At 50.1% G+C, this 12,633-nt stretch overlaps 1 protein-coding gene across 1 annotated transcript; it reads right to left on the bottom strand.

The window, feature by feature from the left end:
* Positions 1-3,796: 3,796 nt before the first annotated feature.
* MRPS15 (mitochondrial ribosomal protein S15) lies at positions 3,797-10,629 on the bottom strand. The gene is made up of 8 exons (XM_080802081.1): positions 10,390-10,629; positions 10,045-10,089; positions 8,865-8,940; positions 8,013-8,061; positions 7,412-7,496; positions 6,412-6,470; positions 4,202-4,393; positions 3,797-3,953 (listed from the first exon to the last, which is right to left on the bottom strand). Exons 1-8 carry the CDS (start codon positions 10,520-10,522, stop codon positions 3,816-3,818), a joined length of 777 nt encoding a protein of 258 aa, XP_080658207.1. The 5' UTR covers positions 10,523-10,629; the 3' UTR covers positions 3,797-3,815.
* Between the last annotated feature and the right edge of the window lie 2,004 nt (positions 10,630-12,633).

Below are 12,633 nucleotides of genomic sequence, written 5' to 3'. Positions count from 1 at the left end.
CGTCCGGTCGTCCGGTTGCCAGGGCAACGCGGCGGCTGGCAGAAGACGCCAATCAGAGGGCCGTTTGTTGGAAGGCGCCCGGGGCGGACGCTGATTGGGCCGGCGGCAGCGGCCTCCGCGGTAGGTTGCGTCCCCCGGCCTCCGGTGATCTTCCCTCCAGCACGGGCGATGGGGAGCGATCGCGGCTTAGTTCGTTCCCCGGACCCGCGTTCCTCCGCCAGAGAACGAGGAGGGCCGGAGCAGAACTTCCGAGCGGTCTCGGGGTGGCCAGACCTGGAGTGGGATGGTGGCTGAGCCCTTTCCTAGCCCTGCGACTCTGGGCAGGTGTTTGAGGGCCGCCTTCCCCCGCACGGAACTTGGAGGCGCGAACCACCTCTCTTGGGTGCAGAGAGGAATCCATGAGATACGCAAAATGCCATGAAGGCACTCAGTGAAATGATAACGGACTTTTCTTTTGAACGCGGGAAGGGCCGGACGTCCTTGAGTTTGCGTTTCCTTCCTAAAAGCTACTTGGGGTGAAGCAAGCCAGGCCTGGTCTTGTCTGTCCTGCTCCCGGAGGACGCGTGCTGAGGCTTCTCGGAAGCTCTCTTTCACGTTGTTGAGCACGCCTCCCACCTGCTTCTCTACTTTGAGGGCGTCGACCCTGTACTTTACCCGCACCTTGAACTCCAGCATCACTCTTATTATCTGCTGTACATTTTTACTTTGATGAGCAACCATTGCTGTAAATTTCAGTATTTCTAAAACCCACGAAACATCTTCCCCCTAGCCGTGAAATCTGGGCATTGGCTTCCAACTTTGTTTCCCTGGGTACTGTTAGTTATCAGTCACTACTTCTGCATTTTCCTCCAAGATCGTTCTCACATTTATCTCTTCATTTCTTTTTCTGCCTGCGTTAGTATGTTCCTCCATGTTACCGCTCCTTTCTCTCCACCCCCAGCACTGGCTGCTAGGCTAAATTTCAGCAGTTGCCATTGTCAATATGAGGCTTTCCTTCAGGGGCTCCCAGCTGTTTGCCAGATCACAGTTTAAATGCCTCAACATGGCATTCAAGACTATCCACTCAGACTCCCACCTATCTTTCTATTTATTATTATTTTTTAATGTAGGCTCCATGTTCAGTGTGGAATGTGAACTCACACTCCTGAGATGAAGAGTTGAATGCTTAGCAGACGGAGCCAACCAGGTGCTCCTCCAACTAACTTTCTAGAGACTTCTGCACTCCCTCTTGCTCTCTGATCCAGCTGAACTCATTTACCTCATCAGCTTTGTCCCCTCAATGAAACATTACCCCCTCCTCCTAACCACACCTACCTCCGCAGTTTTGCTCTGACATTTGCCAAGCTCATTGTTCCTACACCTCCTCTGGCCCCCTTTCCTTCCCAGCCAAGTTTTTGAGTAGTCTACAGTCACAGCCTGTATTTCCTTAACATCTTCACTCCCTAACTCACCACAGCTAGGATTCAGCTCTGTCCATCCCACTCAAACTGCTTTACCATGGAAACTTTTCCCTCCTTAGCTAACATCTCAGCATTAGCTGCTATACAGTAGTTGAAAGCTGGTGGTCCAAGGCTTTGATTTGATTTTCCCTGGTCTCACCAGTTTCAACAGGGACAATAACTAGGGTAGGAATGTATCAAGCAACTTAGCATCACTATCTTAAACCTGGCCTTCATGCATTAACCTGCCTGATTGCTAAAGGCATTTTAGTATGCTATAGTACCAAATCCTCCCATAGTGACTCAAATCATTTTTTTGCCCCTAGCTAGTGTGGTATAATGAGCAGAACACAGGCTTGGAGTGAAGACAGATTCGGCCTTGATTCCTAGGCCTGTCTCTAACCAGCTGTGTGAACTTGGACAAGTTACCTAACCTCTGAGCCTGAGTGCTCACATGGTAAAATGAAGATAATCATGCCAATATGGGGTGGATGGGTGAGGAAGGTGGCTCTCAGGAGGAGATGAGATATTGTGCCTAAGGCAGCACTTACGATGCCTTTCCTGTAGGGCCTGCTCCAGGGTGTCCCTTTTCTCACCTTCTCCACTGGTCCCCCTAAATGATGGCACCTGGCCCCCCCCCCCCCCGTAGGCTCTCCATGCAGCTATGTCTACTGAAAGTACTGCCCCTTAAAGGGCCTTCCCCACTGTTCCTGGAGGTGACATCTGAACACCAAGTTTACAGTTCTGAGCCTCTCATCTCACTTCTGATTCTGTAGGAAACCAGGCTCTATTCTATCCTCACTTCACTCACCACTCCCCCCGGGGCTCTTAGCTGCTCCTGAGTCCTGCTATGTCCCGAGAGCATCCTTCCCATCCAGACATAGCCCTTTCTTTGCTTACACTCCCTCCCTGGGCAATTTTACTCACACCCATGGCTTCACTCACCATCTAAACCTAACCCCTAAGCCTGTCTCTACCTCAGGCCTTGCTGCAGTCCTGGATCTAAGTTTCCTATCATTCTTTGGACGTCCCTTTAACAAACCTTCCCCCATTTTGGCTTTCCTTCTCAGAATGAAGCCCAAAGTTTTCTCCCCACTGTTGTGGACTGAATGTTTGTATACCTCCCCAAATTCATATTATCAAAGCTCTAAGCCCCAACATTATGGTGTTTGGTGTTGGGGCGTTTAGGAGGTAATGAATTAGATGAGGTCATGAAGGTAGGGGTCCTCACAATGTGATTAGTGCCCTTGTAAGAGGAAAATATCTTTTTTTTCCCTCCCCTTGCATGTGAGGACATAGAAAGCGAACTTCTGCAAGCCAGGAAGATTCCTCACCAGAAACCAAATTGACCAGCCCCTAGGTCTTGGACTTCCCAGCTTCCAGAACTTTAAGGAAGTTTCTGTTGTTTAAGCCAGTTTACGGTTTTTATTGGCAGCCTGAGCAGACGAATAAACCCAGAAAACTCTCTGTTATCTGGTGTCTGCTTTTGCCTCTGACCTTATCTCTCCCTACTCCTCTCTTTGTTCACTCAGTTTTAGACGCACTGTCTTCCTTGAGTTCTTCAAACAGGCCAAGCATACTCAGACATCAAGGCCTTGACATTTCACTGGGTGTGAATCGGTGAGTTATGCAGGAAAAGGGATATTCATAACTCCCAGAATTTATAAAGAATGTTTTGCATTTGCACTTTTTTAGGGATAGGACCTGTAGCTTCTAGCAGATTCTCAATTGGAGCACCAGTACCCTGACCCCAAAACAATAAATTGCTCTGAGTGTCTCCCCCTCCCATCTACCCTTCACAGTGCTGTTGCATAACCATCTAAAAGAGACTTGGTGCTGTCATCACTCCTTCAGTTTTAAACCATAACTGTCTCCCAACTCCCTAGAGGGTAGCCAGCACATCAAGCCTCTCACCGCCCAGGTTCAGCTTACCGGTCAAGCTTCATTTCCCATTCCCAGTGCTCCTTGAACACGGCACACACCTGCTGACTTCCTTGCCTTTGCACTTGCAGTGCCTTCTGCCTGGATGCTTTCCCACCCCGTTTTTACCTGATGAACTTGAACTCATCCTTTGGGGCCCAGTCCTGAAGGCAGCTCCTACAGCTGGCCTCACCCAGCAGCCAGCTGGCCACACTTCCTTGGTGTGGCTGGGCGCTTAGTCTCACCTCCTTAGGAATGTCACCTGGACCGCAGGGAGCTGTTTATGTGAGTGTGTATGAGATGTGTTGTGAGAATGTGTCCTCTGTGAGGGCAGATTCCCTGCCTCCGACAAGCTGAATGGAAGAACGAATTCCTCCTCCTCCTCAGGCTACACAGAGCCCCACCACCTTCTCTCCTATTATCCTTTAAGGCAGAAAGACATAACTCTAATAAAGTTTATTGGTTTTCTTTGATTGGCTCTGGTTCAGCTTTGGAAGGACTGTCTGGGTTCTTCTGGCCTTGTTTCTGGGCTGCTGCTGCTTTAGCTTTTAAGGCCCTTTTCTGCTTCTTGAGCTTTTGGGCCTCTTGGAAGACCTGGGGATGAAAGGAAGCAGAAGAAACTGTAATCCCATGTAACACCTCAGGCATAGAGCAGGTGGGATGGGCACAGACCTCCCTGGGTGGGCACGCCAGACTTTCTCCATGGGAATGATGGCCTGTGAGCCTCCTTGGGGACTGGGGGCCAGTTCCATGCCTCAGGCAGGAACAGACAACCCTCCCTGCTGCTCTCTCCACCACCGTCCCACAGTGGGGCCAACCAAAGCAGCAATTCTGACTCGTACCCGAATGCACAGGGCCTTCTTGGCTGCCAAGCGTCGGTGGGCTTTCCGGTTGTACAGAGGCGGGAGGGTGTACTCTATCCCCAGTTCCTTGCATGTCTTCTCGAAGACACTGTAGTTGGTCTTACGGAGGGTTTTGAGCATCTTTTTCCTCTGGTCGATGCTCATCAGCAGATAGCGCTTGTGGGCTTTGTCCTGTGAGAGAGGTGGCACATTACCTTTAGTATTCTATAAGTAAGTGGTGTGCCACTTTACGGTAACAAAGGACGGCCATCTTATCATCTCACTGAATCCTCCTGACAATCTGATGCAAATATTAGTGTAATTCTGTGGGAGGTATTGTCATTGTTATTCCCATTTTATAGATGGGGAAAACAAAGGCTCAAAGATGTCACCTGATTCATAGAAGGTCCTAGAACTGTGCAGGGCAGGGACCTTGTGTGAGGTCAGGTATTGAATCTGCATCTACAGGTTTCACTCCAAATCTCATGCTCTTTCTCCTACACTCCTTGCTCAGCCTCCCCACACTTTGGCCAACTGTCAGCTGGGGTGGAGAGAAGGGAAGGCCTTCTTGGGTTCCTCGGTGAGGGACCTCTGCAGTGGGGCTGCTGTTCCACACTCCAAATGAGCAAAAATCTCATCTCCAAAGAGCAGGCTCAGGTGGCTCCAAGGACCACCGAGTGCCACCCCTGCACGGTGCTGGGACGTCTGGATTTACAAAGGTGCATTTGTTAAAAAAAACCTGCAGTTGCCTAATTACAGTAGCGCCGTGCCCAGTGCTGTGCTGGGATATGGCATCGTGGTTAAGAGTACGGGCCCTGCGAGGATGCGGAGAAAGGGGAACCCTCCTCCACTGTTGGTGGGAATGCAAGCTGGTACAGCTACTCTGGAAAACAGTATGGAGGTTCCTCAAAAAGTTGAAAATAGAGCTACCCTATGACCCAGCAATTGCACTACTGGGTATTTACCCTAAAGATGCAAATGTAGTGATCCGAAGGGGCACGTGCACCCAAATGTTTATAGCAGCAATGTCCACAGTATCCAAACTATGGAAAGAGCCTAGATATCCATCAACAGATGAACAGATAAAGAAGATGTAGTATTTATATACAATGGAATACTATGCAAAAACCGTCAAAAACCTGAAATCTTGCCATTTGCGACGAGGTGGATGGAACTAGAGGGTATTATGCTGAGTGAAATAAGTCAATTAGAGAAAGACAATTATCATATGATCTGCCTGATATGAGGAATTTGAGAGGCAAGGCAGAGGGTCGTGGGGGTGTAGGGAAGGAAAAAAAATGAAACAAAATGGGATCAGGAGGGAGACAAACCTCAGGAAACAAACTGAGGGTTGCTGGGGGGTAGGGGCTAGGGAGAGGGTAGCTGAGTGATGGACATTGGGGAGGGTATGTGCTATGGTGAGTGCTGGGAATTGTGTAAGCCTGACTTATACCCATGAAGCAAATAATACCTTATATGTTAATCAAAAATAAAAGAAGTATGGGCCCTGGAACAAGACCACCTAGTTTCAAGTCCTAGCACATCATTTCCCAGTGCTGTGCCTTGAGGATAAGTTAATCACCTCATGCCTGCATCATTCCTCTGTAAAATGGAAGAGGATAGTTATAAACGTTAAATGAGCTGAAGGACGTGAAGTACTCAACACAAGGCCTAGTACTTCACATGACCATGCTGGCGCTTTATTATTTATGTAGTTCTTGCAATCCTGTCAGCAGGTACTACTATGATCCCTACTACACTTTACGGACAGGAATCACTACTATGATCACTACTATGATTCCTGTCCGTAAAGTGATCCCTCTGATCACTTTACGGACAGGAAAACTGAGGCTTGGGCACATAAAGTAAATTCCCCAAGTCACACGTCTGGTCAGTGGAAATACCAAAGCTGAGAATTTGAACCGAGTCCAAGAATATTCAAAAAATATTTACTGAGCACCCACCATGTGCCAGACACGGCGACCGTGTCCTGAAGTTGGTTTTCTGGACCATGGGTGACACTCAGCGAAGTCCTGTGAGGCTCCCATTTCCCGCTGGAGGCAGGAGGGAAATGTCTGGCCCACTGTAGCTGAGGGACGGGCACCCTGGTGCTATAGCCACTCGGCTTCTCCAGCTGTTTCCCTGCACCCAGAGCCCTTGACCTCTCAGACTCTGCTGGTGCTTAGCCGTGAGCAATGCCCAAGGCTTACCTTTCGGTGTTTCTGCATGTGCTCTTCATAATTGCGGATCTTGACAGTCAGGGCAACAACTGAAACCACAAACCACAGAGGCTGAGAGCTGGCACAGAGGAAGGAAGGGCCCGAGCCTGGGTTATGTTTTAAGACCTTGTGGAGTAGCAACCACCAATGCTCTCGTGCAGCTCTCCACAATTCCCAAAGCACTCTGAATGTCAAGCTCTCAGAAGACTTTGGATTATCTTTCTTTCAGAAAGCAAAGCCTAAGGAAGGAACGTTCCTTAATCTTTTAAAGGTATCCTCCCCAGACCATAGCAAATAGCATTCTTAATGGTAAAACTTCAGAGCACTCCTGTCAAATTCAGGAATTAAGTCTATGATATATGCTCTCATTCTTTATGATTCACCACTGCGCTGGCTGTCCGAGCCAATGCAGGAAGATCAGGTTCCAGAACCGACAAGGGCCCACTCCCTGCCTCTCCTCTTCCAGCTGCCGTCCTTAGCTCTGTTTTCACTGATGAGTTTTCAGAATTATGAGCTCCCACTCCTCTCCTAAAGCCCCACAATATCTTTCCTTGGGCAGCCTCTTGTTTGATTCCTGCCTGTACTACAAAGATGGGGGCAGATGCAGAAGCAGAAGGTGGCCCCAAGGAGATGCTCTCACTACAGCAGGCCCTTCCATAAACACAATGAGTTTTGGGAGCATTGTAGGGTGAGGGGGAACCTGGGCCCTGACCACCTGGCCCTTCGTACCACCTTAGCTGCAGGGTAGAGAGAGACCCAGATAAGCTCTGGTTCCCAAGACTTGCCTGAGCTCACAAGAGAGGTGTGAGGAGGGACCTGGGAGCTGACTCCAGCGTCCCGGTGGGCAGTTTTCATTGCCCTGGGTCCTTCTTGTCTCTCGCTTCATCAGGCCACGTCTAATACCTGGTGCCCTTGTAGACAAGGGCCCTGGATCGAGTGCTAGCTAGCAGACTCCCCTGCACTCCCTCTCCCCAAGGGCCCCCTGACCAACTTCGAGCCTCCAGGGAGCTGGTGTCCTCAGGGTTTGCCACGACCTTGTTCATCAGCTGCTGTTGCTTGATTTTTAGCTTCTCCTTCTGTTGAAGATAGAGACAGAGAATCTGTGAGGTCTGCCCTCCCCTAAGAACGAGCCAACTACCTCAAAGGCCCTGGGTGCAGTCATGGAAACGAGGCCATAAAGCTTAGCATCTGGCTTCACTCTGTTCACGAGGACATGGCCTTTGTCAGCACGAGGCTATCCACATCTAGATAAGCCCAAGGCCAATGGCAGGTGACACAGCTTGTTAGAGGAGAGTGCTCAAACTGTGCTCATTCATTCAGGCATTAGATCATTCCTGAGTACCTACTCAGTTGGGTGTTGGGGGCTAGGGATAAGTGGTTTGTTGGGTGTTGGGGCTAGGGATACAGTGAGAGAACAAGAGCATCCCTGCCCTGGAGAGGCATGGTCTGTGGGGTGGACAAGTGGACCTGGAATGACAGTGGGATAAATGCTGTTTTAAGTTGAGAGGCACGGGATGGAGGTGTTACCACGGCAGGAGGGAATCCCAGAGAAGAGGACTGGGAGAGGCTGAGGTCTGGCACACATCACTCACCTGGTTTGCCATTTCTAAAGACAAGAGTCTTCTCACGACTTCGTCAAACCTGTGGGGAAAAGCACAGCAATGAGAGACAGGTGACGGGGAGAGAGGAAAAGGGAATCAATACTGTTTCCGTTTTCGTTTGAAAAGCAAGAATGATTGAAAATTTCTTTTATAACAAAAGTGTCTCTGTGGAAGTGGGGAGCCATTTCTCAGGGATTCAAAGTCAGCAGGAATCTGATCTGCTGTGCTGAGAACATGGAATGATGTGATAACTGCACAAAATTGGGGCTGTCAGCTGGAGTGTTCCAAGGTCCTCACAGGGAGAGCAAAGGGAGGATTTTCATTTCAGTTAGAATATGGTTCAGTCTGTCTTGAGACATTTCGATTCTATAATCATTGCTTTTTTCCTCCTGTCACACGGTATAGCAGAAGGGACTGGCCAGCTCTGGCTGTATAGGGCAGGGGCTGCGCAGAAGGATCCCGGCTTTGGTGTCTTTCAGCCCTGCTCCCCAGGAGCTCTATGACAGTGAGCAGATATTACTAATCCATAAAATGGGGACACTATTTCTTTCCTCACAGAGCTTTTGTGAGGATCAAGAGATGAGAGATCTCACAAAGACCCATGAAGCATGTTGCTTCCTTCTATCTGAACCACAGTAGGAAAAAAGGCAAGCAGTTAAGCTCCATGAACTCCATTCTGACCCTGCTGCCCCTCAGCAAGCCTTGGCTTCAGTAGTTCTCTGCCAGATTCTACAATCAAGCTTCAGATACAGCGGGCCAGGCCTCGAAGACACGGTCTTCCCTCTTTCCTCCCCAATCCTCTTACAGCCCCCTGCCTCATAAAAGAAATTTATTTCTGCTTACTTCTCAATTCCAGGAATGTTCTGGTAGTCTTTGAGCAGCGTGGAAGGGGGCGGGTCATCTTCTCGGAGGGGCTGGACTGTCGAATGTGGGGACAGAAAACACCCAGAGTCAACTCTCAATGCCCATCCTCCCTGTCCTGGTTTTTCTCACCAACTCTGTCACAGACACCCAGGGCCTCAAGCAAAGCACTACAGATCTCTGGGCTCAGCCTCTCCTTTGCAAACCCTACAGGCAACTGTCTTGATATTGCACGCTGGGAGTGGATCACCTTTCCTAAGGTCCCACATTGTGTCTTTCCCTCTCACACCACTTTAGATTCGCCACTAGGATGGGTCGTTTTGTGGACAGCCTGAGTTTGACTCTCTTCAAATCCCCTGGTCTGGTCCATGGGCTCATGGAAAACAGACACTCAACCAGCACTTGCTGGCTGACAGCATGAATGAAATAAGGGCATTTAGAAGGGAACCCAAGCTTTAGGGCATAGTAAGCACCAAACAAAGACCACATATAGGAAACCCTCAGCCTTGGTTTGTATCATATTCCCTGGGATATGAGGGAGAGGCACGAGGGAGATCAACGGGTCCTCTCCAGTCCAACCCCGCTCTGCCGCTATGCAAATCATAGCAATAAATGCTAATATACACATGTTTTGCACCCAGTGTGAAGAACACTCTCTCCGTGTGTTAGCACTGAATCCTAACCACGATCCTTTCAAATAGATACTTTTACAATCGTTTCAGAATGAGACTCAGAGAAAGAGGAAGTAACTTCCTCAATACCATTTACCGAGGAAGAGAGATCTTCCCACTGTGCAGACAGCCTTGGAATGGGAAACCAAGGCCTCCACCTCAGAAGGGCAGACACAAAGCGTCTACCTACACTCTAGGTAGGCCTGGGTCGTTAGTGCCAGCACGCCTTCCCTCGGGCTAGCTCATTCTCACTCAAAGCCCGTCCGCAAGCTCCTGCGCCCGCCCTCCCCCGGCCTCTCTCCCCACTCCAGAAAGGCTTCAGGCTACAGCCTGGTGGCAAGGCGGACGTGGGGGTCTTCTGCTCAGGACCTCTGGCCTACGCGTCTGCCCACTCCATCAAGTGGTTCTAACTAGCCACCTCCGTTCCTTTGGCCACCCGGCGCCCCTCCAGGCAGTGCCTCCCCGCCGAAGTCCCACCCGAGAGCTCCTACCTGGTTTCCCGGCTGCATATCCGCGAACAGCCTGGAGGATGACACCTACGCAGAAGAGAGATGGCTGAGGCCCAGCTCCTTAACGAGTCCAGCCTCCATTCCTTTCTGTGGCCACCGCATTACCCCTCCTGCATGGTCTTTGCGTCTCCGCGCCTTACCGCCGCCCCATTTCTTCCGCAGCCCCCTGCCCCACGCCTCTCCTACCTCGTCTCACTTTTTCCCCGCCCACCGGCCTTTCTCCCTCATCCTGCTGCTGCTCTTCTGCCCTATCCTCGTCCCCCGTATCTTCTATCTCCGTCTAACCCCACTTCCCTCATCGCATTGCCCCTCTTCTCAGCGCCTTACCTCGAGTACAGGGAAGGGCCCACCGGCGGGAGGGCGGCCTGGCACACGCTCCGTCTGGCAGCCCAAGGACTGGGGCCTGGGCCACTGCCTGGGTCCGAAGCGACCTCAGCGCCCTCCACGCCGTCCTCAGCATCGTGACTTGTGACCCCGCGGGGCCGGAGCCACGGCCACTGTCCCTTTCGCGGCACGGACGGGGTTACATGGGCGCCGCCATGCTGTCTCAGGCTCGACCAATGGAGCGCAGTTGCGAGACCGGAGCAGATGAGGACCGAGAGAATGGATTAGAAAGGCAAGACTCGGGGTGCGGCGGGGTTGGGTCCAGAGGAGAGGTCTGGTTGGCAGCTGCGCAGGGCTGGAGGCTGGGTGGTTGCGGGCCTGGTTAGTGGTGTGCGGTGATGTATAAATTCTAAGATGCCGTTTTTTCCTTGGGCATGCATCCCGCCCTTAATCCCACCCTATGTTCCTTTTGGAGGTTTTCTTAGGGTCTGCCTGTCTTCTTCCCCAACCTAGTCTTTCTGCCTCCTCTCCCACCACATTCCAGGATGAGGCCCCGCAAGAGGTACTGGGTTTCATTCAGCCTCCTGTGGGGCAGCCTTGTAAGCCTCGTGATGAAGGTCGCCGATTTTGGAATGGAACAGCCCTGGGCTGATTGAAGCGCAGCTGTTTACTCACTGTGATCCTATGGGCAAACCACCCCACCTTTTTGGGCCATGGTGTACTCATTCACCAAAGTGGAATGGTATCTACTCTTTAGGTTGCTGGAGTATTAACTGAGGCAGTTGTGTGCAAGGGATCTGCTTGCAGTATAGGAGGCATTCAGTAAGTATTTGATGTGATAATATTTGTGAAATGAGGGGTATAAAGACAACTACAAATTAAAAGCAGGAAAAATAAAATTTTAATGAAATAAAAATAACATTTTAATTCTCCCTTGGTGCAAAAAAGGAAAAAGCTCTCCTCCCCCTCACTTTTCATAAGCACTGACTTTTGAAGAGTTGTAATGGTGAATTCTTTCTCTATCCTTTTGAGACCTATGTAAATCTTTCCAAAAACTGAATAAGCCTCTTGCCAGTTTTACAGCACAGGAACGTTCTTCTCGAGGATCTAGGCATCATCTCTTGAAATGCAATCGTTAAGGAAGACAGTGCCTCTGTCTCCCGGTTTCTTCCGGGCTCTAAGTTACCAACCTGCCTCTTCTCATAAAGATACGAGAAATTTCGTTTTCTCTGGAATAAAGGCAATTAGCAAACACCGGTGGCTACCCCAATTACCAGGTGAATTTAGGATGAACTCTGTGTGACAGATGGCGCCATGCACCTGTATCCACTTGGCTATATACAAGGGTAAGATTTCTTTCTGTCTTTTCAAGCTCTTAAGCGATTGCTGGTGATGCAGATCACGTCCTGGTTTAACATTCATTCAGTAATAAAACTGATTTTGTCCTCTTCTACCCTCATGGAGTGGTTTTCTAGGTTGGCAGGAGATTTTGTGTTTTTTATTATTTTATTTTTTAAGCAATCTCTACACTCAACGTGGGACTCGAACTCACAACCCCGAGGTTGAGAGTAGCGTGCTCTATCCACTGAGCCAGCCAGGCGCCCCCGCAGATTTTGTTTTTAATTATATTTCCTCCAACAGGGCTTAGTCTTTTCTGAGATCTATTCCCCATGTCCCACAGCCCTTTGTGACTCCCTTCAACCCTGGCCACTGTGCCCTAATATCTTCAAGTCTCTACCAGTAGAATGGGAGCCCTTGGTGGGTGGACTGAACCAAATCATTTTTGAGTCCCTGCTTCCAGCACAGGGCCTCCATGCTAGGTGAGGGCTGGTGGAATGAATGAGTGAAGGAAGGAGTACACAAATGAATACTTCTGATAAGTACCCCCATCACTGCTAGGCCCTGAAAAGAAAAGGAACAGAGGCACAGGCACACTCGAGAGTTTCTCAGAATCAAACTAAACCAAACCATGAACCAGTTTAAGAGACTGAAATTATAGGAAATAAGCACAAGAGGTTAGTGGGCAGGGTTGGACAAAACATTCTCTGGCCACTAAAATGAGAGGCCCAGTGGGGCCTGGGGAGATAGAGGAAGGGTGCTGAGGACCAGAGATAGAGAGATCCTGGTAGCCTTTCTGTCCTTCTGGGGCTACATGATTTTTTCACGATGGGCTTACTGACACTCTCCTCTCCTCTGGACGGCCCAGGCCTTTCAAGAGGCAGGCCCAGGTGGGGGCCCCAGGAAGCG

The sequence above is a fragment of the Martes martes genome (assembly GCF_963455335.1).
Source record: "Martes martes genome assembly, chromosome: 4".
NCBI classification, from domain to species: Eukaryota; Metazoa; Chordata; class Mammalia; order Carnivora; family Mustelidae; genus Martes; species Martes martes.
Note: the sequence above shows the minus strand (reverse complement) of the source record. Positions and strands in the feature narration are given on the sequence as shown.

Excerpts from the sequence above, each read along its gene's own strand:
- MRPS15 (XM_080802081.1), bottom strand. The coding sequence starts at position 10,522 with ATGCTGAGGACGGCGTGGAGGGCGCTGAGGTCGCTTCGGACCCAGGCA. Across the intron at positions 8,062-8,864 it reads AACATTCCTGGAATTGAGAA|GTTTGACGAAGTCGTGAGAA; the intron begins GTAAGCAGAAAT and ends TTTTCCCCACAG. Across the intron at positions 3,954-4,201 it reads AGAAGGCCCTGTGCATTCGG|GTCTTCCAAGAGGCCCAAAA; the intron begins GTACGAGTCAGA and ends TTTCATCCCCAG.